At 41.0% G+C, this 25,435-nt stretch overlaps 1 protein-coding gene across 1 annotated transcript; it reads left to right on the forward strand.

Moving 5' to 3' along the window:
• The first annotated feature begins 8,120 nt into the window (after positions 1-8,120).
• On the forward strand, positions 8,121-24,550 carry LOC113407393 (zinc finger Ran-binding domain-containing protein 2). Its single transcript, XM_026655836.2, has 10 exons — positions 8,121-8,312; positions 9,610-9,662; positions 9,774-9,882; positions 11,192-11,274; positions 13,439-13,515; positions 14,686-14,823; positions 15,986-16,158; positions 19,206-19,292; positions 21,981-22,145; positions 22,687-24,550. The coding sequence occupies exons 1-10, from the start codon at positions 8,257-8,259 to the stop codon at positions 22,748-22,750; spliced, it is 1,005 nt and encodes a 334-aa protein (XP_026511621.1). The 5' UTR covers positions 8,121-8,256; the 3' UTR covers positions 22,751-24,550.
• The last annotated feature ends 885 nt before the right edge of the window (positions 24,551-25,435 follow it).

Below are 25,435 nucleotides of genomic sequence, written 5' to 3' on the forward strand. Positions count from 1 at the left end.
TACTGTAATGATTTTTGTACAAAATATGCCTTGTGAAGTATCACCACTGATCATTAATATACTTGTGTGATGTATGTATGCAGTGGGTATTAAGAGTTATGGATATATGCTAGAATTATGACTAAACTGTGTTTAAACCAGGGATGTCAGGAGCAGTTGTTAATAAGGTCTGTACTAGACAAAGGAATGTATTTTCCCCATCTCAGAGGTACTTCCAAAGTACTTTGAAAGACAATGAGAGTGTATTTACATATTGTGGAAACAAACCCATCAAGCTATCAAGGAGCAAAGGCAAATCTCACACGAATAAGTTAGGGAGAAGACAGCATGGCATCTACACCCAACAAGACAGAGAAGCTTGGTCCGGGTTTTACTTTTCAAAGAATTCATTGCAAAGGTTTTAATGGTCTATAAAGATTCGGGGGTGGCTGAACCTCAAGTGATAAGCAATTGAATCAACTGATTATATACAATATTACTGTATTATAAGAGTGTATGTGAGGTCTTTTCTGAAAGCTAGTGACACGCTGGTGATTAATATCTTTGTGAAAAGTATGTATTAACATTATATATGGGTACTTAATGAAATATGGGTACTTAATGATATTCTTTTTTAAAATACAGGTTCCCTCCCAGACAGGAGGTAAGGCAGCTATTTACCTGTCTCCTATGTAAATTAAGCCTGCTGGAACAAAAAATATGGAAGCCTCATGAAAAGGGATGGGAAGCCCACAGGAAGGTAAGAACAGCATGAGGTCACCCTGTCTCTTGAAATGAAATAATTGAACTTTGGATAATATAAGCAAAGACAGAAGCCATCTTTGGTATCCATCACTAGACAGACCCATGGGAACAGAGATCTTGCAAGTTGAGAAAGATGGGTTCTTCAACAAATTGAGGTTGAAGCCTCTGGAAACTGAAAATAGGTAAGAAATCATCTTGAACAAAGCCTGTATCTTCCTATGTAAATTTTTAGACTTTTAGATACATATTTGTATCTTGTAACTCTTGTAACGCTTTCTAACTTTATTCCTATCACTTGGCACCACTTAACCTACAGTATTTGTTTTTGTTAATAAACTTGTTTTACTATTACTATAAACCAACTCAGTGCTGTGTTTAAATGAAAGGGTGTATTTACCCCATTTAATAAGCTTTGATTTGTTTCTGGGTCTTTAGAAGAACAAACAAACCTTATTATTTCTCTGAACAGTCCACGAGAGGGCTGGACATTACAATTTTGGAAAAATTAAGGAGTGGGAGTGTTTTGGGGTCACCTTGCTTGTTGTAATCAAGGCTGGTGGAAGCCAGAGCAGGACTGTAGACAGGCTGCTCGTGTCAGAGCTGCTGAATCAGAGCTATCTAAGCACATAGACACTCAGAGTGTGACTACATGCTTGTAGGCTGGCTGGGAGCATCGTAGGCTGTGAGCTACAACAGCAAGACATTGTGAGGCACTCAGGGTTACAGGGCAGGTGGTGACTCAACCCCTCACTGGTCTGGACTGCACCCAGATCTGCCATCATAAGTATAAAGAAACCTTATTTTGCCAGGCCCTCCAAGATCAGGATAGAGCTTCATAAACAAAGGCAAAGGGGGTTCTGTGGGGTCCCTAGACTAACAGTGGGGACAGTAACTCTATTTTGGCAATGTCATTTGGTGGGAATAATGTCTCAGAATGATTATGAAAATTGACTCCTGACTGGCAGAAAACCCTACCTTCATGAACTTTTTCAGTACTGCCCATGCTGGCATCCATAAATCGGCCTCTGAAGTCCACAAGGGCCTGCATAACAATGGAGTGGTACTCTTTGTGGTTTATGTACTCATATGCTCCTTGAGGGGGGAAACTGCGGCCACATGACTCCCACCAATGGCCCCACCATAGTTTGGAAACCTTGTTCTCTCAAAACCAGCAGTTACTTCAGGAATATTGTTTATGCCCATTACCTTTGGGTAAATCCCACACCTGATTGCCTCAGAAACTTCTGCCACCACTTTACCCACAGTTGGCTTTCCGACACCAAACTGGTTAGCAATAGACCTGGAGCAGTCTGGAATAGCAAGCTTCCAGATGGTTAGAGCAACCCACTTCTGGATTGGCAAGGCCACCTTCATGCATGTGTTGTAATGCTGGAGGTTAGGGCAAGCTGCTCACAAAGCTCTAGAAATGTAGGTTTCTCTCTTGGAAAGTTCTGGACCCACTGCTAGTCATCCCAGGTCTGCATGACAATGTGATCCCACCTGTCTGTGCTTGTGGCCCTGCTTCAGAAGTGCCAATCTACATAGGGTGCATCAGCAGCTATACAACAGTGTAAAGTGCAAGATCATGCACTTAGAGACTAACAAGAATTTTTGCTATAAGCTGGGGATGTATCAGTTGGAAGCAGAACTGGCTCCAACTTTTTTGCCGCCCCAAGCGGCGAAGCGATGAAAAGGAAAAAAAAAAAAAAAAAAAGATAAAGCCGATCGGCGGCACTTCAGAGGGAGCTCAATCGTGCCGCTTCATTATTCGGCGGCAATTCGGCGGCGGGTCCTTCGCTTCATCTCTTCCTCTTCTGCGGCACTTTGGCAGCAGCTCTAAGAGGAAGAGAGGGACTGGGGGACCCGCCACCGAATTGCCACCGAAGACCCGGACGTGCTGTCCCTTTCCATTGGCCGCCCCAAGCTCCTGCTTCCTTTGCTGGTGCCTGGAGCCAGCCCTGGTTGGAAGTGACACAGGACGAGAAAGACCTGGGTATATTGCTCGATCACAGGATGACCATAATCCACGAATGTGATGCAGCCATGAAAAAGGCTAATGCAATCCTAGAATGCAATCCCAGCAGGATATTTCCACTAGAAATAGGGAAGTGTTATTACCATTATACAAGGCACTGGAATACTGTATGCAATTCTGGTCTCCCGTGTTTAGGAAAGATTAATTCAAACTGGAACAGGTGTGGAGAAGGGCTACTAGGCAGTGGTGCAAGTAGATTTTAACTCTTACTGGTACAGCGACTTATGGGAGAGACACAAATGGGGGGCACCAGCTAAAGAGGGGGGAAGTGACTCCTCCCCGCCTCGCCCCCAGCCCGGGGCCCCGTGCTCTCCCCGTCTTCTCCCCATCCCATGTTACCTGGGGAGGTGGGAGGAGGAGCTCTGTCCTCTCACTGCGCCGGCTCCCCCTGGCATTTGGCTGCTCTTCCTGGCAGCCAGGCTCCTGAGCCACTCCCGGATGCTGCCTGGTGCAGCACAGCAGCTACCTGGGAGAGTGCCTGGCTCTCCTAGGCAGCTGCTGCACTGCACAGGGCAGCATCCCAGGCAGCATGGCTGGAAGAGGAGAGGCTCTAGCCTTCCAGGCTGGCCCTGCCCCTTCCACTCCCTGCCTGGGCCGGCGGGGGCACTTGAGCCTGGAGAGGGGCACTTGACCCTTTGTGTCCCTACCACCAGTCACCACACCTCTCACAAAAAATGTTCCCTAACTAGAGCCCTGCGTGGATACAAATTTATACCCGCGAATGCGGATATCCACAGATAGAAATTGGTATCCACTGAATCGCAGGGCTCTCCCGGGAATCGCAGTGGTGAAAGGAACAGAATGTGGGGCCATAGTGTGGCCCCACACCAGCAGGTCCTCTGGCATGGCTGTACCATCCTCAGCCCTTCCAGGCAGCTGCATCTCCTGTCTGGGGTCCGGACAGCCCTGCTGGAGGACAAGGCTAGGGATGGGGCTGCGAGTGGTACAGCTGTGCCGGAGGAGCTGCCGGTGTGGGGCCACCCGGCAGCCCCATGTTCTGCTCCTTTCGCCACTGCAATTCCCAGGAGAGCCCTGCAGTGTTCAGCAGATACCAAATGTGTCTTTCTGGTACGGCGTACTGGCAATAAAAGTCTTAATGGTACGGCATAGCTGACCATACCGGCTTACTTGCACCACTGCTACTAGGATAACCAGAGGAATGGAGAACCTACCTTATGAGAGGAGATTTAAGGAGCTTATTTTGTTACTCCAAGAATAGACTCAGGGATCCCAGAGTAGACCTCCTATTGCTTATCTGGGTTCTCAAGATCTTGACCTATTAATCTGTTCCTGCAAGGTGAAAGGAGGGGGCCCGCCCTAGTAGAATTGCCAGGGTTTACCAAGGATCTTCCTATGCCTTCAGGAAACTCCCAAGAACAGATTAGATCTGTTCACCCCTGTGAGGACATGGATACAGCCCTCTGCTCAAAGGATTGACACCCAAGCAGTACTTTTCCAAAACAAATTATTTTCTTTATTCAATGTAACCAATCTTTCCTAATACAATTAATCTAAACATAAATCCCTTAGCACAGGTATACAAGATAAAGTACTCAATACTGTAATGTTATACAGTTGGAATGGCTTAAGTGATTATGTTCTGCACATGGTGATCGGTCATATGCAGGACACTGGCAGTAATCTTAATAAACTCTAAATTTTATACATAGTAACAAACATGCACACCACAGACACTCATCTTTATTATCTTAAGTATGCACATTCTTAACCCTATATCTATTCTATAAGTTATACTATAGCTAGCATGCTTATTCTCTGTAGGCTTCTCTCCCTCCGTTCTGTTAGGGTCCTTCTGCTCTGTCCCAACAGCACTGCTGCTGTTGCTGTCACCCTTTGCTTCTGCTGCTTCTGATTCCTTCAGTCTTTAGGTTTCTTCTGATTTTATTTGGTTCTCCTTCTTCTCTTGACTTGACTGACTTTTACCTGCTTACTTTCTGTCTTTTATACAATTATTGGCCTATTCTGATTGGCTTCTCAATCCTATCATTCGCATATCCATCCTCCAATCATCTTTAACCCCTTGCTGATTGGTCCATACTTATAGACCAATCACAACTGCAAAATCTAGCTGTCAATCAAAGCTGTTACACAAGTTTTAGTATTATAGGATGTTTACTATTATGGGATGGTGACCCTCACCTAGTTTTGGACTGAGCATGCATGACTCACCCCTCTCTGCAGTGTTGGTATGACCTTTACCTAACCTTGGTCCACATCTGCCTACCAACACACTAGCTATAGGCTAACCTGCTTAAATTGCCAATTCACTGACCTTGGCTGTGTGCCAACGTTGTACACACACTTAAATTACCAAACTTTAAAATATAAACCATCACCTATTTCTTTAGTATATGCTTAATTGTTAACTTACGCTCCTTAACGTTATGGTCTACCACTGCCACCTCATTTCTTACCAATTTAGTTACTTTTATTTCAGTTCTTCTCCTATTTTCAGTCAATGGTGGCAAAGCAATGTTCTCAGTGCTGCGCTTAAGGAAACAAACTAGAGCAGCTCAAGATCTGTTCGGATCAATTTAGCCTAACAAAACAAAGGCTGAGAGGAGATATGATTGCTCTCTACAAATACATCAGAGGGATAAATACCAGTAAGGGAGGGGAGTTATTTAAGTTAAGCATCAATGTTGACACAAGAACAAATGGAAGTAAACTGACCAGCAGCAAGTTTAGGCTTGAAATTGGATGAAGATTTCTAACCACCAGAGGATTAAAATTCTGGAGCAGCCTTTCAAGGGGAGCAGTGTGGGCAAAAAAACCTAACTGGTTTCCAGACTGAGCTTGATAAATTTATAGAGAATGGTATAATGTGATTGCCCCCAATGGCATGTGGCCCATCTGCAACTGCTAGTAGGAAATATCCCCAACAGCTGAAGATGAGACACTAGATGGGGAGGGCTCTGAGATACTACAGTGAATTCTTTCCCAGGTGTCTTCTGGTGGGTCTTGCCAACATGCTCAGAGTCTAACTGATCACCATATTTAGGATCAGAAAGGAATCTTCCCCCAGGACAGATTGGCAGAGACCCTAAGTGGGGTTTGTTTTTCTTCCCCTTCCTCTGCAGCATGGCAGGGGCAGCAGGTTTGTATAATTTTTGGTGGTGCCCAAAAGGGGTCCAAGTCCCGCTCCCCCCCACACACACATACCTGCCTAAGGCTCTCAGAGAGAGTTTGGGTGTGGGAGGGGTGAGGGCTCTGGGAGGGAGTTTAGGTGTGGGCTCTGGGCTGGGGATTGGGGTGCAGGAGGGGGTGTAGGCTCTGGGAGGGAGTTTGGGTGCAAGAGGGGCTCTGGGTTGGGGTGCAGGAAGGGATACGGGCTCTGGGAGGGAGTATGGGTGAGGGATGCAGGCTCTGGGCTGGGGAAGGGGGTTAGGGTGCAGGAGGGGGTGAGGGGTGCAGCACTTACCTCAGCGGCTCCTGAAAGCGACCCAAACACCCCTCTGGCAGCAGCTCCTAGGCGGGGTGGCCAGGGGGTCTCCACATGCCGCTGCCCGCAGGCACCGCCTCCGCAGCTTCCATTGGCTGCAATTCCCGGCCAATGGGAACTACGGAGTTGGTGCTCGGGGTGGGGCCAGCGCACGGAGACACCCCCACCGTCCCCCCGCAGGGACGTGCCAGCCACTTCCAGGAGTGGCACAGAGCGAGGGCAGGCACGAAGCTGCCTTAACCCCACTGCGCTGCTGGTGGTGGCGGCTACGGCGCCCCAGGCCCTTTTAAATTGCCATGGGGTGGCAGGCGGGGCCAGGGGAGAGACCCAGCCCCAAACATTGGTGAAACTGGGCCCTGGAACACGGGCACAACGGGCCCATATAACTCGCCGCTCCTGCAGCATGGGGCCTGGCTCACCTATTGGTTTAAACTAGAATAAATTGTGGATTCTCTGTAACTTGGAGTTTTTAAATCATGATTTGAAGACTTCAGTAACTCAGACTGAGATTATGGGTCTCTTACAGGAGTGGATGGAATTAAAGCCTGAGTCTTTGAGTCTATAATGAGAGTCATGAGCAGCATGAGTCTGACATTCCTGTATCATCCTCCTCCTCTGACAGGTGCCTTCAGTAGGTCAGAAAACAAAGTCCACCAGTGTCTCCTGGATGCTCTGCACGTTTCTTGAGACAGGAGTGAAAGCCCAAGAGTTCTTCAAATGGTAGCGACTCCTCTGTGTTGCTGGCTCTGGTTGTTGGGACCCAAAAGATGGCTCCGGAGGACATGTTAGTGGGCTGCAACAAATTCCTGTATGGTGAAGGTGGACAGTTAAGCTTTCTCACACTGCATCATGAACAAAGGGCTAGAGCAGATACAGACAGGGAAGGAGCTAGCAAGCCTGGGGTAGGCTGGTTTGACTTGGTTCTGTGTTGGGAACTGGACAGCAACAGAAAAAATCAGAGAGCTGGACCCTCAGCTGGTATAAATCAGCCAAGCAGCAGTGAAGATCCAGTGACACCAGTTCATGCTACCTGAGGATCTGGCCCAGACACTTTGGCTCTCGTTACACTACAGAAACTTTCATAAAAATGTCTACTGTTGCCATCACCAGTCCAATTACAGCACTGTTAGCAGTGCTGGGATCCCTGAGCTAGGTGGGCTGTGGCTATGGTTGCTGTATGCATCTCCATATCATGTAGCACTGCTCCCAGCACCGGCCAGCATGTCTGATCTCAGCCCAGCCCCTTTCTCTCCCTCTCCCGAGGGTGACCATACGTCCAGTTTTGGCAGGGACAGTTCCTTTTTTAAGCCTTGTCCTGGCGGTCCTGACTTTTTTTTCCAAAAGGAGGCATTTGTCTGGTTTGCTCTTGCTGACAGTTGGCAAGAGCAAACGGGACAAATGCTCACTTTTGTCAAAAAAGTTGGGTGTGGTGCGGAGCAACGTGTGATGGGCGGGGGGGGGGGGGGGGAATCAGAGCAGCCCCCCCCCCCCCCCCGGGGGGGGGGAGGGCAGGGGGGGGGGGGGGGGGGAGGCAGCGTGGCAGTGGAGAGGCAATAGCCTCGTGAGGGAGGGGGCACCTCGGAATCCCGTTTTCAATTTGGGAAATATGGTCACCCCCCCCGCACCCCGCTCTCTCCTGCTCCCCCCACATCCCTCCCCTTTCCCCCGCCCCGCCCTCCTCCACACTCTCCCTTTGCTTCCCTCCGCCACTTCTCATTCCAACCCTCAGCCCCGCCCCGCTCCCTCCGATGGGGTCCTCCGGCCCCTAGGGGGAACTCTCCGCGCCACCTCCCGTTCCCGGCCGGGCAGGGTGTCTGTTCCAATGCCTGATTACAATCCGCGCCGCACGGCTGCCCTTCGGCGCGTTGCCTCGGGCAGGGCCGGGCCCTGTGCGCGCCGACACTGTGGTGGCTGATAGCGGGAAACAGGCGCTACGAGGCAGCCCCATCAGACGCAGGACCCCGGTCCTACTGTGCCGTGCCGCGCCGCTTGGCTCTGGACGCGGTGGGCCAAGATGTCGACGAAGAATTTCCGAGTCAGCGACGGGGACTGGATCTGCCCGGACAAGAAGTGAGGGGGGCCCGGGAGCCCCATGGACGGGGGGTGCGGACCGCGGGGCGCCATGGACGGGGAGCGGGGCCCCAGGGCTCCCGGGGCGCGGGGTTCGGTGGAGCTCAAGGTCCTCGAGTTTTCTTCCTACAGGGCACAGGAGGCGCCGTTTGCGGGGCTGTTGCTTCTCCGGGGGCCATAGGCCGCTGGGCAACGGCTGGATGGTGGGGGAGGTCCCTGCCCCTTAGCGCCTTCTCCCGGCGGGGATCTCTGCTGCCTCAGGCTGGTTTAGGGGGGCCCGACATATGAATAACGCCCTTTAGAGCAGCGCCCTTCAACTCAAAGGCCTCCCCGCCCGGGAGGCTCAACTACTCTGCTGGCTGCACCCCAGGGTCACTTCGCTCTCGGGGCGGTGACACGATGGCAGCTCTGCACCACACACTGCAAAGAAAGCGAATGGGGCCTGATCCCGCAACGTGTTCTGCGGGGGTGCACCCGGGCCCGTGGGTGCACCTCAGAGCCCGGTCGGTGTCGGTAGGGCTCTGTAGGTGCAGGGGTGTGCCCGAGCAGAAACACTGCAGAATCAGAACCGTAAACTGGAAAATGACATGGCTATAGGAGTACAGGGTACTTAAAATCTGCAATGAAACCCAACAATCCTTCTGTCTTATTTATAAGTCTTCCGTTAGGTTCCAGTATGTTTGAGAAAACATTTAATAAGAAAAGTTAAATATTTACCCAGGGTGCTTTATTAAATACAAAATATTTGCCAACTTTTGCCGGATGTTTACGGTTAATGAAGGGCAGGGCTTTGGAGCTGTGCTCCAGCTCCAGGCAAAAACCTGCCTTTCCACAGCTCCGTAGCTGCTCTGCGCTCCAGCTCCGTGCTCTGCTCCAAAGCCCTGAATGAAGGGCCTAGTGCTATTACTGTGAAGCAGTAGAATCTTGACAAAATAAAATTGCCAGCGGCCTTTGTTTTTTTTGCTGGTCTGAAATGTGTATTTGTACAACAAAAGGAAAACTAACCGCCCTGTTACAAACAGCTAATTTATTTCCGAGGTTAGAAAACAAAAAGTCACTGTTAAAGTTTCTTTGAATTTCTAGAGCAGTTTTATTTTAACTACAAAAATTAAACTACCAACATTAAAATCGTTCAAGCTGGGAAAATGTCATGATTCATTTTGCAAAACAAAGAAAACTTTATAGGATTTTTCATCTTCAAAACATTTTCCAAATATTAATTGCTATCATCTTTATCCTCTCCCCATTTTAAAAAAACTGTTAATTGCCCTTCATAAGAATATATTTCTTTTTTCAGGTGTGGAAATGTTAATTTTGCTAGAAGAACCAGCTGTAACAGATGTGGTCGAGGTGACTATCTTTCCAGTTTAGATTTCCCTTCTCTCATATTCCCCCCAAAAGAATGAAATGTTCAATCTATAAGAAACTTTTTGAAAATTATTTCGTTGAATCTATTTTCAGAAAAAACAACTGAAGCCAAAATGATGAAAGCTGGAGGGACTGAAATAGGGAAGACGCTTGCTGAAAAGAGCCGTGGCCTGTTCAGTGCTAATGATTGGCAATGTAAAACGTATGTTGGTTTTGAAACTTTAATATTATTCCTGCCATAAACATTTTTAATTGACTAAAAGGTCTTGTATCTTGGATATTTAACTCAGTCAGAATCAATGTGGCTTTTAGTGAGTAGGCAAGAGAAATTGGGAAAGAAATACTTTTTAAAATAGGTTTTGTATGTTTTCACATTAGATTAGTTTTCATTTAGTTTTTTTCTGGACAACAAATATTTAATCAATATGACTTTGGACAGACAGGATGGTCTTTTGATTATAGCACAGGATTGAAAGTATGTGTTCCGTTCCTGATCTGAGTGAAAAACTTCCTGTGTGATTGTAGGCAAGTTACTTCACATCACAGGCTACTGTGTGTGTGGATCTTTTAAAAAAAGAGGTGGGGGTGGGAGAATAAAACTTACTTCATAGTGACTTTGTGAAGTTTCAAAAGGTGCGAAAGAAGGGCAGAGTACAGCGAAATTATGTTTTTCCACAAACTCCACATGTGAATACTTGTATTGTTTGAAACTTTTATGGAAACAGATTTTTTTTTGATACCCTGATTTTACGAAGAGCTTCGTATCTCCTGAGACCCTCTTTTTTTGATTTATGAATTCAGTCTTTGTTAATCTACATAAAATTTCCAGTCTCTGAAACCTGTACTTATTAGAATATTTTTCCATCTCTAGAAAATGCTAATAGAATTCTAGTTGACGTTTATGTCAAATTTCAACTTTACAACTTGCACTTGCCCCTGTGTTCCTACAGATTGCATCCATGCGCTCCTATTTTTCACCCTCTAATTCTTGTCCTTTTCCCACTATTTTCCAATCTTCCTCTGTTTTCTTCCATCTCTACTGCCTTTTTTAAATAAGCCAAGCACCTTTCCCCAATATATATAGAACCCTTGAAAAAAAGTGACAGGTAAAAATGACTTTTGTACAGTTATGATGTGAAAGTTCCTTTTATGCCCAAATATATGCCATTTTATTACTATAATATGATATAGATATGTGCATATATATGCATTTTAAGCTTGATCATAGCTGTGCCTCTCTTGGGGCTGACGACTTGACTCATGCATGTGATCCTTATGCTGGCAAAATTCCTATAGACTTTTCTGGGAGTTGTGTGTACATAAGTACTGCAAGAGTGGGGCCTGATGATGTTACAATTACCTATTTGTTTAGTAGTGAATTTAAACCACAGCTAATCAATATCAATTGATTTCATTCTTTTCTGGAGCATGTTGCCTAATTCCCAAGCTCTTTAACTTGAAATAAAATGTTGCATCTTTACACTTACTTTCTTTTCCCTCCCCCACTAAAGTTGTGGCAATGTGAACTGGGCCAGGAGATCAGAGTGTAATATGTGTAATACTCCAAAGTATGCAAAACTGGAGGAAAGGACAGGTAAGATAAATTTGCTTTTTTAAATACTCAGTTCTCTTCATAAACTTTAGAAATCATAACATAACTTAAATCAAGTGGTCATTTTTAATAGGCATATAGCAATGCTACCTAGTCTTCCTCTTGCATATCCCATCCTTGTAAGTCTATATATGTGCTAAATATTACTAGTATGTAAAGTACAAGTGTGATAGTGGTTCACCTCAGGAAATCCTCTAAGGTCATTCAGTTTAAACCACTTTCTCAGTTTTCATGAAGATACAGTATTAAAACAAATTCTTAAATAAATTTCCAACAGATTATGTTTAAGCTCAGAAGATGTTAATTTTGAATTTCTGATATGTAGCCATAGAGTCCATCTACACTAGACTTATAAGTCAGTAGTAGGTTACAATCATGTTTCGGATATAATAAAGTCCCATCTGCATTACAAAATGGAACCATATTATAAGTAGGTCAGGGTTGCAACCATGTTGTAACTGGAACTGATTGGATTGTAATTGTGTAGACAAGCCCAATAAGTGTTACATGGTCAGGGAATTAATCTGTTTTAGTATTCTGTCACTTCTAAAATTAGAAGCACAGAATTTAATTTATTCCTCATAGAGAAAAGTACAAAATACAGTTTTCTATTTCTTCCACAATTCTATTTATTCTATTTATTCCTAAAAATAAACTAACAGTCATGTTGACCAGTCGTATATATTGAAAGTACATGTAGCACAATGCATTTTTATTACTTACAAATAACTATAAATTATAGCTGAAATTAAAGTTGAAAATTAAAATAAGTAGTTCTGAGCTCCCAGCAGATATTCAGAAATGGTGAAATATGTTGCGGACTCTAAACAGTTGAACAAAATACATGTTGGGTTTGTGTGTTGAGAATTTTTTTAAATGTGTTGCTACCTTATAGAAAACATTCACTGTAGAAGCCATTCTGATCAGGTTTGGGAAGAGAAGGATGGCTCACTAATGTCTTTTTTACTAAGGATACTTGAATGAAAGGATCTCTGTTTTAAAAGTTCATTTTTTTGTGTGTGCTAATTATTCCCCCTTTGTAGTCGTCATTCTCTTTTTTGCGGGGCTATATTCGGCGGCATTAGTGATATTTGTTGTGTCAAAATATCTGCTATGACTTCAAATGGCAAGAACAGTTATTTTGGAAATGGCACGAGCAATGAAGAATGAGGAGTTTAATGGAAGTTCAAGTTTGTTATGATAGTTGGGTATATACCATTGAAGGGGCAATTTTAATGTGTTTACTAGCAATCATTTCAAATGGAATGTGATAAATAACCTTAAGGCTTCACTTTATAAAATATTTCCTGTATGCAACAAAAAGCAGTAACAAAATTGTGCTTGAAGCAGAAATGTGCTTGTAGCAGAAATTGTGCTTGAAGCAGAAATGTCAACTCAGTCATATTCCCTTTTCCTCTGCTTTCCTTCTGAAATCACCCTATAAATGTAGGGTTAAACAAAACGTGCAAAAAAATGTTTTTTGGGGAACTAGATTATCTCCCATGCCAAATTTGCCTGGCAAATCTATAGAGTGTCAGGGAGTCTGTTTCAGCTTCTTGATTCTCAGGCCCACTCTTGATCGTATTCAACTTAAAACTGCTAGCAAGGAGTATTAAATTCCACTTCTGTGTTATGGGCTATAATGGACCCTACATCATGGAAGTATGGCAGTGGTGGAACAGAGCCCTCTCTGCCCTGACATGCCCTGTGGGTCAGAAGGAGAGGCAGGGTCTGGCTGCAGCTCAGATGCTTCAGCAGGGTGTTCTCCTACACAAGAGGGATTTTCTGCTGGACATTTGCAGCCTGATTATGTCTCCTTTGTGACACTTGGCCCTTAATTAGCTAAACAGTCGCAGTGGGATGTATTTCTTTAATTTAGCAAAGGTTACCTCAGTTTCTCAATTAGATATGTAAAAACTATTTTTGATACACTTGTGTGAGAACAGTTTAATGTCTACTTCCCTTCAGATTTCTTAACATTCCTAGTATAGGTTTCATGATAGCTTATACATCTAGAAACATCTTCTATTGGATTTTAATCAGATGTAGCATAATAAAAGCATTTACCAAAGACTTTGTATTTGGTGTAATTGAATTTACACAATATAAGAGGTTATCTCGTACATTCTTATTTTACAATTTGCAGGATATGGAGGAGGTTTTAATGAAAGAGAGAATGTTGAGTATATAGAACGTGAAGAATCAGATGGGGAGTATGATGAGGTAAGATTATGTATAATTATTACATTGGAGGAACATAAGTTAAAGTGAAGAGATTTGTGTTAAGAGCACATATCTGGCAGGGACGCCTGGCTTGAGAAACTAACTCAGGGTATATCTACGCTGCAAGCACTACAATGGACACAGCTGCAGTTATGCCATTGTAGTATAGACACTTCCTGCAGCGATGGAAGGGGGTTTTCTGTTGCTGTAGTAAATCCACCCCCTCGAGATGCTAGGATCCACAGAAGAATTGTTCCATTGACCTAGCTGCTATCAATAGTGGGGTTCAAGCTTTGACCTTGCTGCAACTACCTTAGGTTGATCTAACTACATCCCTCTGTGCATCAAATTTTTCACAGCCTGAGTGATGTAGCTACGTTGACCTAAGTTTTAGGTGTAGACCAAGCCTCAGCCACCCAGGCTCAGGGTGAGGGAAGCTAGCTGTATAAATCTTTTGAATTACGGCTTTTGCCAATTCATATGTGAAGCAGAATTGGTGTTGAATCTGGAAAGTTGTGGGGGTAAACTTCTAAAAACCAGTTAAAATTTAAATTGGTAGGAGTTAACTGTGGTTTATGTTTCATTAGTTTAACTGCTTACAAGATCTGCTTTAGATTTCCTATGCTATTTTCTTTAGGGTGCTCATACTGCTTCCCAAATATACTGAAGTCTTTATAAAGCAGTCTTGTAAAGCACATACTGTTTGATTGCATCCACATTTTTGATGAATTTATCAGAATATAGACATTGTGATATGTCTTTCATTTTAGATCTACAGTAGGTTTTTGCTGAGTACTTTTTGGTCATTCAACTAAGATTTCATGGTAGAAATTTGCCTTTTCTGTCTCCACACATAGCAATATATTTTTTTATTTGTAATTAAAGCCGGGCTTTGGAACTGTGTTCCGGCTCCAGGCAAAAACCTGCAGCTCCACTGCTCCGGAGCTGCTCCGCGCTCCAGCTCCGGGCTCCACTCCAAAGCCCTGAATTAAAGTTGTTTTTACTATTTTTCACTTTTTCCCACGAGTCTTACAAAAGTCTTAGTTCATTATAGTCTTTTCATGTTAGCTAGTAGGCGGCTGCTTGTTTAATATACTGTAATTAGTATTACTTGTGTTGGAGTGGGCGGAAACAAAGCATGTGTCACTCACATTATTTATTTGCAATTAGTTTGGTCGCAAAAAGAAAAAATACAGAGGGAAGCCAGTTGGGCCTGCATCTATCCTGAAGGAAGTAGAAGATAAGGAATCTGAAGGGGAAGAAGAGGAGGATGAGGATGAAGATCTTTCCAAGTATAAATTGGATGAGGTAAAATAATTCTTGTTCTTTGTTACTGCTGACGTACTATGTTCTTACTAAGTGAGATTGGCCTTAATTCTTAGCTGCTTGTAAATCGGTATTGTTATACAATACATAAGTTATAAGTAAGAATGATACACTCTCCTAACCTCTGTATGCGTATTGGAGTGGGATATGTGTGTACTGGAAGAATGCATGAGCTAAGGAGAGTTTGTCAGCCTAAACTCTGTATTTGTTGCTTTGAATGACTGCGGTCAGAATCTTATCACTTAAACTTACATTTATATTTTAACGTTGGGAACAGAATTAATCATTGTAAGAAATATATGTTTATATAGGCTGTCTTAATAGGTAGATCCAGTAGATTATGGTGAAAATGCACACTAACATCTTTTTGAATTACCTACTGCTGCACTATTTCTGATGTTTTCAAAATATCTAAAATAAATGTCAACATGGACTAGACATGTTCCAGATGTCTTCTGTTAAATGATGCTGGCTTTATTTTTAGCTATAAAATTGAAATAAATATCTTCCTGATCTGCAGTTTTGTTTTTAATACATAGTGATTGTTAAATATTAGTTGTTCCTTTTGGGCCATGATCATGAAAAGACTTGTGCACATGTTTACTTTTACACATTGACCAACAAAATCAGTGGGACTTCTCAGAGTGTAAAGTTAAGTATGTGAGGAATTTGCAGAATTGGACCTAAGTTTGGTAATGGGATAGACTTCCTCTGAGCCTGAGTCTTCTGCCAGACATCTGCCCAAAATAAAGCTGTGTCTCATTTTTTTAAGACAGTCACTGAACTGTAATACAAATGCTGGCATTATAATTCACTACCTAACTTTTTAATTATTTAGTCATTCTGCAGGTTTTTGAGGATCACTTTTTTCAGTCCTATTTTATTGCTGTTTCTGAAATTATTTTTATGTAGCTATTTGATTTTTAACAAGCTGCACTCAATGCTTGAGATTTTTTTGTTATCTTAACAAAAGAGAACTAAAAAAACGGATTTGTAAAGATTGGCATAAGCTCCAAATAAAGTACAGAACAAGAGCAAGTAAAAACTACTCCAAATGAAAACAGTCTAAAATGTAATCCTGCTTTCTGCATATTTTCTTCATATTTAAGTCTCCACACCTAACTAACAGTCTACATTTTTTCAGGATGAGGATGAAGATGAGGCTGATCTCTCAAAGTATAATCTTGATGCCAGTGAGGAAGAAGATGCTAATAAGAAAAAGAAAACCAACAGGCGCAGTCGCTCTAAATCTCGATCTTCCCACTCACAATCTTCATCGCGCTCATCCTCCCACTCAAGCTCAAGGTCTAGGTCAAGGTAAACGGGTACAGGTCAAGGGTAACGCCAGGCAAAATGTCAGTATCTAACTTCTTTATTTACATCTTTTTTTCTTGATTGACTTTTATAGTTTCAGTTAATAATGTGACAGTTTTATATATTCAGTTTACACAGGTAGATTACATTTTTATAGTGGCCTTTTGTAGCGCCACAGTTTTAAAAGTGAGGGCTTCTTTTAGTTTGTCACTTTGCTTTCGGTGAGTTAATGTTTCAGCTGTATCTGTAACCAATGTGGCTTATAAAAACAGGAAAGCTAGCATGTTTTCAAAACTAATTGTAGTCCTTTTGGCTTGCTGTTGAGTAGTCGCATTTAATGTTAGATGCTTTTTTGGAAGTACTGAGGATTGTTGGGAGAAAAGAAGATAAACTGGGAAGCGGGAATAGTAAAGTAGGAGGTAATGCAATCAGAGCAGATAAAGTAGAAGGTCACTATTGGAAAATGCCTTGAAGGTGAAGATGATAAACTTGAGTTTCATGTGGTAGAAAAGGGGAAGTCAATGGAGGGATTAAGATGATTATGATGTGGTTAGAGCATCAGGCAAGGAAGATGATCTTAACTGAGTTAAAGAGTTTGCAGGGTCTACATGGGTCTCAGTGAGGCCAGATAAAAACTCTAATTTGCACATTTATCGAGAACACAGAAAAGCTTATTCTCAAATCAGTAGTGAACCAACCATTTAATAAACACATCATTTTATTAGTTGGTTTAAAAAAAAAATTCTCTATTTCTTAAGCTCCTTAATACTAACAAATGTGTAAGATTAACACATAGATATCTAACTGGTAGTAGTATAGCTAAGAATTAGTTATTGTAGGAGGAAGCTTATAATTTGACCATAATAAATTGCCGAAGTTGAAACTTGGTGAATAGCCTCTTGATTTAGGAGAATTTGCACCTGCAGAAAAATCCATTAGGATGGTCTCAAGTTCTTGGAGTAAAAAAAAAAAAAAAATTTTTTTTTTACACTTAAACTGCTTCTCTCTTTAAAATATCAGCTATTTTGCCAGACTTTAAGGTAAGTGAGGCACACTTTGCTTTTGTCTCTGAAGTGGCCAGGATTTCAAATATGTGAAAATTAGCTTTCCTTTTTCATTTTTGTTAGAATGTGTATATTAAATGTTTTACTTGGCCTACATGACAGCACATTGCCCCTGCACCTTCCATTCAAAACTCATTTGCTAAGTGCACCATCCTTGCCTGACTTTTTTGAACCCTCTACTGAATTCCCCTTTTCCACTTCATAAAGTTTCTTCTATACAGAATGCCCTCCATGAACAGATCCATAGATCACTATCCTTTCCTTGAAATGCCTCCATAGGTTAGAGTGCCTACAAGAAGCTAACCAAATATTATTGGCAGAGCTGATTGGCACTTGCCAATTTTTTTATCAAAAACCACATTTTGATAGTACACCTGTACCCCGATATAACGCTGTCCTCGGGAACCAAAAAATCTTACCACGTTATAGGTGAAACTGCGTTATATTGAACTTGCTTTGATCTGTTGAAGCGCGAAGCCCCCCCCCCCCCCCCCCCCCCCACGAGCGTTATACCCAAATTCGTGTTATATCAGGTCGCGTTATATCGGGGTAGAGGTGTACGTTTCATCTCTTTTCTTCCACCCTTCATCTTAGAGTCTGAGTTCTGTGAGGCAGGGACTGTGTCATCCTGTGTGAACTGCACCCACTGCATGGGAGCTACTGGAATGCAAATAAGATTCTGTCATATTTTTAAAAAAATAATACAAACTACAGTCAGCTCAGATGAAGGGTCAAACATAAATTCACAACCCTCAAAGTTGATGAAAAGTAGTTTAATTTATTTTGTGTTTCCTGGGATTTCCCAGTTTTGGGTGGAATCTTCTCATGGATACTTCAATACATATTCACAACATTGGGCTGAGTCTTCATTTAATTAAACATAAATGTGTGTTCAAAGGGTTTTGAGTTCTCCTTGAAGTTTTTGTTTTTTAGAAACCTAAATCTTATCTTGCTAAAAATAAAAGTGCAGGCTATTCTTGTTCTGCATAATATGATGAAATAGAGACATTGGTAACAATATTTATTGGGAGTTACGGAATTAATTTACCAAATAGTGCCAGAAAAGGTTATTAAAATTTGATTTGCCATGTCTTCTCTTCAAAATATTTACAATTATACCAGACTTGTAGTACTGTACTCTTGCAGCTTGCATTTTAAGGAGACACCATCAATTTGAAAATTGCATTAGTTTAAAAACATTGTAAAGTTACAAGTAATGCCTGAGGTTTCCGTAAATTAGCAAAAAAATTTACTCTTGTGTGTGCATTGTGCCTTTTATACAGAGGAAACAATGAGACTGATTATAGGCAGTTTCACACTTGCTGAAAAGAGCCTTGTAAATATCAACAAGTGAATAACAAATCTTGACACTTTTTAAATACATTGTTTAAGAAATGTTCATGATAGTGTATTTGGAGTACTATATCAGATACTAGGACTCCTAATTTAATACACTTCTAAAAATCCAAGCTGATGGTGTCCCATTAAGGTGCAAATTACAAGATTTGGGTTGGATTCATGAAATAGTTAAAGGGTAAGCAATTATTTTATTAACTTTACCAAATAACTGCTACCCTATTTTGTCTGCTTTCACAATTTAACTAATAGTTCTAATGACAACTTTAAATATCTTAATAGGAAGCCATTAATAAAAACCTTAACTTATATATTGGAAATTCTTACTAGAATTATCTATCAACAGTTGAAAGTAAATAAATAACTCCAATGTACAATCTGGCAAAATTTTAAAGACCAAATAGTCTTTCATGAATCTGGGCCCAAGTACTTTAATAAATAGCTGCATCTGCATATTGTTAAAAACAAATTATGAAAGAAAATGAATATTAATTTTTGAAAAGTTCCAAATATTAAGAACTAGTATTTCAGATGCTCGTATGCATGATCAAAATTCTAGATGTAATTTTACAATAATCATGTCTCATAAAGCTGGTTAAGTATTGGAAAAAATCCTCCATGTTGTTTCAGGTCCCATTCAAGAAGCTCTTCCAGTTCCAGATCAAGATCTCGTTCCACTTCCAGAGAACATTCTAGATCTCGTGGGTCGAAATCAAGGTGAATGAGGTAGCTTTCTCTCTGCTTTGCAGAGAGAAATTAAAAGGGTAGCAGAACTGATTGCTTGTTTGTTTCTCTAAAAAACTATTTTGACTTAACTCATTTTCAGCATGGAAGTCAGTTGTTCCCAGGTCCAGTGTTCCAAGGAGTTACCACTATTAAATGAAATAATTATTCTTGAAAATGCAAGTTTGTTTTTTTTATGAGACTATTTTTAAAAGTCTGGTCTAAAGCTAGGCAAGTGGATAACCCTATGTCTGCAATATGTCAAAGCAAGAGAATCTGAATGCATATTTTTGCTTAAAATAATTCTTGGAACTTTATTTACTGTTTCCTCTGGCAATTAAGTGTGAAATATTAGAAGATGTGCTATACTCTTATTTTGTATATATTGGTAATGTATGTGATCCCCCATTAGACAAAACTGTTGAAACTTTATTGTAAACGTGGGGGAAATATGTGAAATCAGTGGGTTACTTACATGAGTAATTGATCAGTGAAGTCTGAGATTACTCACATGTGGTCAAGGCAAGCAAGACTTGGTCCAGATTTTCTGGATATACTCATTAAAGATGATTTAGCTGGTCTTTTTGTATAGCAATTGTTGAACTGTGCATGGCAGCCAAAGCTAGCAAGTAGTCCTTGTGATGAGTTCACTGAGGCTTCCTGTTGACAGAAGTTTTTGCAGTAGAATGCAAATCCACCTCTTTTTTCCATTCCTGGAGAGGGCCCCTATGGTGTGAAACAAGTGGGGCAGGGCATCTAAAATTAGTTTTGCATCCCTTGTGTAGCACAAACCTCTTGAGTATCCTCATTTAAGGGGTGGAATATAAGCAGGGATTCCATTATCTCCTAAAGAGAAAACCGTTGAATGCTCCATGCAGCCTCTGTGGGTATCTTACAGCAGCATGTGAACTCCCCTCCCCACCTCTCTGACCACAGTATAAATAGTGTAGATAGTGAACGCTTGGAAAAATAAAGATACACCTGACACTCATAGTATATACTCTACACAGCTCTCTACACACCAAAGCATTGCCTCCCCATCTACGCTGTTGTTTTTAGCAGTGTAGTGTGGGGAAAGGCTCTGCTGCTGGAGCTTTCCTCCCCTGCTGGGGAAGACTCCATCAGTGGACAGAGAGGCTCCAGCAACTCCCTGTAGTAGGGGAAAGGCTCCAGCAGCAGAGAGCTGCTGGACCCTTGCCCCACCACAGTGAAAGACTTTGGGAGGAGGGAAAGGCTCTGGCAGGGGGAAGGCAGTGGGGAAAGGTTCCCACTGCCTTCTCCATGCCAGAGCCTTTCACTGCCCCATGTAGCTACATTCTGCAGTGTGGACGCATCCTGCTTTTCACTGTGGCATGGAGCTACACTTACCCTACATGCTGCAGCCAGTGGTGTGCAGTGTGGATGTATCTTATGAAACAGTTCTTTAGCTGCTCTGAGGGAAGGATTACTCCCTCATTCCACCCTCCATTTGCCCAATGTCCATATTGGCTATATTTGTCCTGGGCATTAGTCTGAATTTTAGCCTAGTGAGAATTGCAACTGGTATAAAGTTAAGTAATAAAAGACAAAGCAAATTATTATTTGACATCCCATTGATACTGAAGCAACAAGTTCAGAACAAGTTATTTTTAGGGTACAAAATTGGTTTAAAAACGGGATTTCAGACCTCCCTGTCTATTAAATTACTTAACATTTGTGAGTACTTTATTTACAATGAAGATTGTGAAACGTTTCTGCAGGTTTGATATCTGAAAAAGTACTGTCACCAAATCCTCTTTGTCTGGTGGATTTAACATTGGGCTTGGAAATAGAATTTAGGACCTCCTGACTTCATCACCTTTTCAAATCCACAAATACGATTTTTTTTCATGAGAAAGTAGCTGATTTTTGTAAACATAAATGACGAAATGCCATGCAAGATATTTTGCTAACATTTTTAGTTTATTAAAATTGCTTCAGTTTAGCAGAAATCTTGCAAACTCAAATAGGCGAATTTGGGTGGGGGGAATGGCCATTTTTGAGATTTCTTCCAATTTTAGTAATTTTTTTTATAGGTTCATAGATTCTAGGACTGGAAGGGACCTCAAGAGGTCATCGAGTCCAGTTCCCTGCCCGCATGGCAGGACCAAATACTGTCTAGACCATCCCTGATAGACATTTATCTAACCTTCTCTTAAATATCTCCAAAGATGGAGATGGAGATTTAGGCAGTTTATTTTTGAAGTAACCTTGGTTTAATGATCCACAATGGAATATGAGCGAAACATGATTTAAAATAGCTTATGTTAAATCTGTAGTTCTCCTACCTCTCACTTTATGGACTGTACTACTTAGCACGAGTATAGTCGTCTTGTAGGCTGTCTCTCATCCCAATCTCCTGCAATATGTTTAACAAAAAAGCTTAATTCTGGAGAACACTGGGAACAAGCTCCCAAACCACTGGTCCACAATACCATATTTCAAAAGCATTACTTTAAAAATGAGTATTTTTATTGTTAAGGTAGAAGTTCTTATTGACTGTTGACTAAGAAGTAAGTATTAAAATATCCACAAATACATTTTGTAACATGTTGTGGCAAATCTTGTATTGAATGTTCTTTGATCTGAACTCTGTAGTAGACTTTTGCTGTCTTCTTTGTATTATGCACAAATTAAATCAAATTTATTTCTTAATCAATAAAGATCCAGCTCCAGGTCCCACAGGGGGTCTTCAACCCCAAGAAAAAGATCTTACTCAAGCTCTCGTTCATCATCTTCCCCTGAGAGAGGCAAGAAGCGGAGTCGCTCTAGATCTTCTTCGCCCGGTGATCGCAAAAAAAGACGATCGAGATCACGGTCACCCGAAAGGTTTGGGTTTATGTAGAATAAGAATGGGTGCATTTAAAATGTGTGTAATACACTTTGTGAAGAAATGAAATGAACTGGGAAAGGATTGAATTTTATCAGTTATTCATTTTGGTATTTAAAAATAGGTTTTCTGCCCTCCCTCTCCCAATTACCATGCTGCTTTTTAAAACATAAACGTTTTAAAACATCAAAAAAAATCTTTCTTTGCAAAATCTCCTGTTAGGAGCATGTTCCATAGAAAAAGACCTAGATAACCATTGTTTCAGTGTTTGAAGGGTCTACTGTACTCCATTGCTTGATTAACTTTCATAAATGAATACCGTGACATCAAGGAATTGTAAATTTAATATGAAGTGTGGTAAATTTAATACTAAAAAGTGTAATACGTTAGTGAGCCTAAACAAAAGGTTTCAGATTATTTACATGTTCAGTTTATATACTAGCCCATCAAATAAATTAGTCTTCTAACTATTGTGGGTGTGTGTGATAAAATTAATTTGAACTTATTTCTTTGCATGCTTTCTCTGTTTGTATCTTACAGACGCCGCAGGTCGTCATCTGGATCTTCCCATTCTGGTTCCCGAACAAGTTCTAAAAAGAAATAATGTATTAAAGTTCACATTTAAAAAAAAAAAAATCCAGTCCAGTGCATGAGGCATATTTTTAAGAAGTTGGTGTCTTATTTGGTCAGAAGTGCTAAATCTGCTAGTAGAAGTGCATGTTTGTCCTTGCTTTCTGGGAAACTGCAGCTTTATTCATTCATTAAACAAAAAGTAAGGTAGCATTTTAAGCCATAAATTTCCCAGAGTAGGTGTGTACTTTTCATTATTCCATTTATCTCCTCAGATGTTGCATATTTGTATTGTTAAACAATGTATAATTGGGCCCACATGGTAGTACTACCACATGGTTGGTTTGTTTTTTAATTTTTAGGGCTCCAACCTACTACATTATTTACCATTCCCTGAGCTGTGAATGGAGACAGGTTGATCTGTGTAGTCCCACCCTCCAAAAGCAAGCTGCCTGCACATAACAGCTCCTGAGCTTCTTTGATGCACTTTTGCTAGGACCATAGGAAATTACTACAATTCTAAGGCTAAAGTATCCCATATGGGGAGGGTTTAGGCCAGGCTTCCAATTTTTCTCTATTTAAACAAAAGTTGTGATGAGTGGCAGTTCTCTCACATTTAGTACAGACGTCCGATTCCCGCACCCAGTACTAGGTTCTGTAATGGGTGGGTGAGACTTCCCTTCTCCCAGCTTGAAGGCTTTTTGGATCATTAAGCACTCTTCTCCATAGCTGAGGTCTATCTCAAAGCTGTAAGTCTCTATGGAGATTTAGCCTATTTGATCCTGTCTCAGCCAAGGAAAAGCTTGTTTTCTGCAGTAGGTTGCTGGGTGCAATTTAATTTCCATGTGTATGAAGTCTGTGATCCTCTCTTAGAAAGGGGACAGTCTTGTATGGACTTATAATGCTAAAATCAACATTATGTAGCTACTTTTGAAGTGATGGGGGACTTTATGAAACTAGTTTCTTTGGAGTTACAGTACAGGGTTGAAGCCTCTGCAAGCCACCAGTCAAAGATTAATTTGGGCTGGAGAGAGCTATTTTTTTCCACAGTAAATTTTACTTGTGGTAGATAAACTGCATAAGAAGTTCTCCTGAAATACAGATAAATCTGTGCTTCTAAATAAATGTGATCAAAGATCATCACTGTCCCCCTAAACTTTATAAAATTTATGGCTTAAAATGCTTTATGAAATTTGTTTTACTAGCAATATCACATTAAAGCCTGGTCATTCTTGAGCTCCGTTTGGTTAAGAAAGATTTGTGTTAACAGTTATCTTCAGTGGCATCACAAGGTAAGTATGTTAAGGGAAAATAATGTTTTTTAAAACAAAAAAGCAATATATCTGTAATTATTTGAGTAGTAAAACTTTCAACATCTTTGATAGTTGCTTTTGTAAAATGAACTTCACAAGACAAACGGAGCAAAATTACATTCTGCTTTTCTTTTTTTTTAAAATGACTTTTTAAGTTCCTTTTGGACTGATTTGACAGAGCAAAATGTTTTTGTTGTAGAAATATTTTGATGATCTTTTTGCAGAAAAAATTGCCCTGCAACAACTTCTTTATCACTTTCTTTTATATCTGATTTCCTTGCTAAATGTAGTTTAGATTGCACAAGAACAGTTAGTCTCTTTTAACTGTGCCTCTGACTTCAGGAAAGTCTACCTACTAAATTGTAAAAATCAGATCTATTAGAAGATATGTTACCTTTTGGTTTATTCTTGTGCTTTGTATTAAAATTGTTGCTGTACTTAGATAAAAGTTTTTAAATTTAGCAAATGGTAGGCTACAGACAACTCTGAGGAAAATTATGGTTTCATTTGGCTTAGATAAAATGTACTAAGTCATTTAATGAAGAAATGATTCTGCAGACAAATGTAAATAAAGCCTGTGAGTCAATTATACAATGAGTGTTTCTGTTTAGACATGTAGAACAAATCTTTCTGTCTGCTGGCTCTCTTTAAACTTTCCGCAATGCTAAGCCTTTTTATTCTGTTTAAAATATCTGTGATGTAAGAAGAACTAGCAACTTAAAGGCAAAAGCAGTTAATCCAATCCCAGCATGTCTCGTAAAATACAAGCAATATCCATTCTTATTGAATAACTGAATCAAAAAAACCATTGGGCAGTAGATCAGAATCAGGCCCACTTTGTGTAAAACATAGATAATTTTAGGGCTTGTTTCAGGAAAAAGAAATCAACTTCCGTAGCCTAATATGTAATTTGACTACAGTAAAATATTGTCCCATGGCCTTCTGCTTGGCCTTGCACACTTCCTAAGTAAAGACCTTTATATTTGGATTACAAATACCAGCTATAGAGTAAATGTTGGAATTTCTACAGACCTCTTTTAAACCTGGAAATATTAGCCCAGATGAAGGGAAACTGCTCTGGTTAGGAATAAAAGAAATGTCTTCATGGAAATACATGGTACTGTCTTTCAAAAACATGAAGTAAAACTGAATAAAAACAGACCAGTCTAGTTTCATTATCCAAACTGAGTGAAAATGGAAAATGCAAACCATGAATGTAAAAGATGAGGAGTAACTGATCTTTTTTTTTTAAAGATCAGCTGAATTGCCTTTTAAATAAATAGTTGGGAGAGAAGAGGATGGGTTGAAATCCTAAATCATTAACAGAATGCATATGTAGCCTTCAAATTGCAAAGTAGTACATTTTAAAAGTAAACAGATTTACTTGCCCCACACCTAAATTCAGT

The sequence above is a fragment of the Terrapene carolina genome, unplaced genomic scaffold (genome assembly GCF_002925995.2).
Source record: "Terrapene carolina triunguis isolate 2854851 unplaced genomic scaffold, T_m_triunguis-2.0 Scaffold211, whole genome shotgun sequence".
Classification (NCBI taxonomy): Eukaryota; Metazoa; Chordata; order Testudines; family Emydidae; genus Terrapene; species Terrapene triunguis.

What these genes read in the sequence shown, in the direction of transcription:
- LOC113407393 (XM_026655836.2), top strand. Translation starts at nt 8,257, where the DNA reads ATGTCGACGAAGAATTTCCGAGTCAGCGACGGGGACTGGATCTGCCCG. An exon ending in CTGTAACAGATGTGGTCGAG is followed by an intron (nt 9,663 to 9,773) that starts GTGACTATCTTT and finishes ATCTATTTTCAG; the next exon opens with AAAAAACAACTGAAGCCAAA. An exon ending in AGCTCAAGGTCTAGGTCAAG is followed by an intron (nt 16,159 to 19,205) that starts GTAAACGGGTAC and finishes ATGTTGTTTCAG; the next exon opens with GTCCCATTCAAGAAGCTCTT.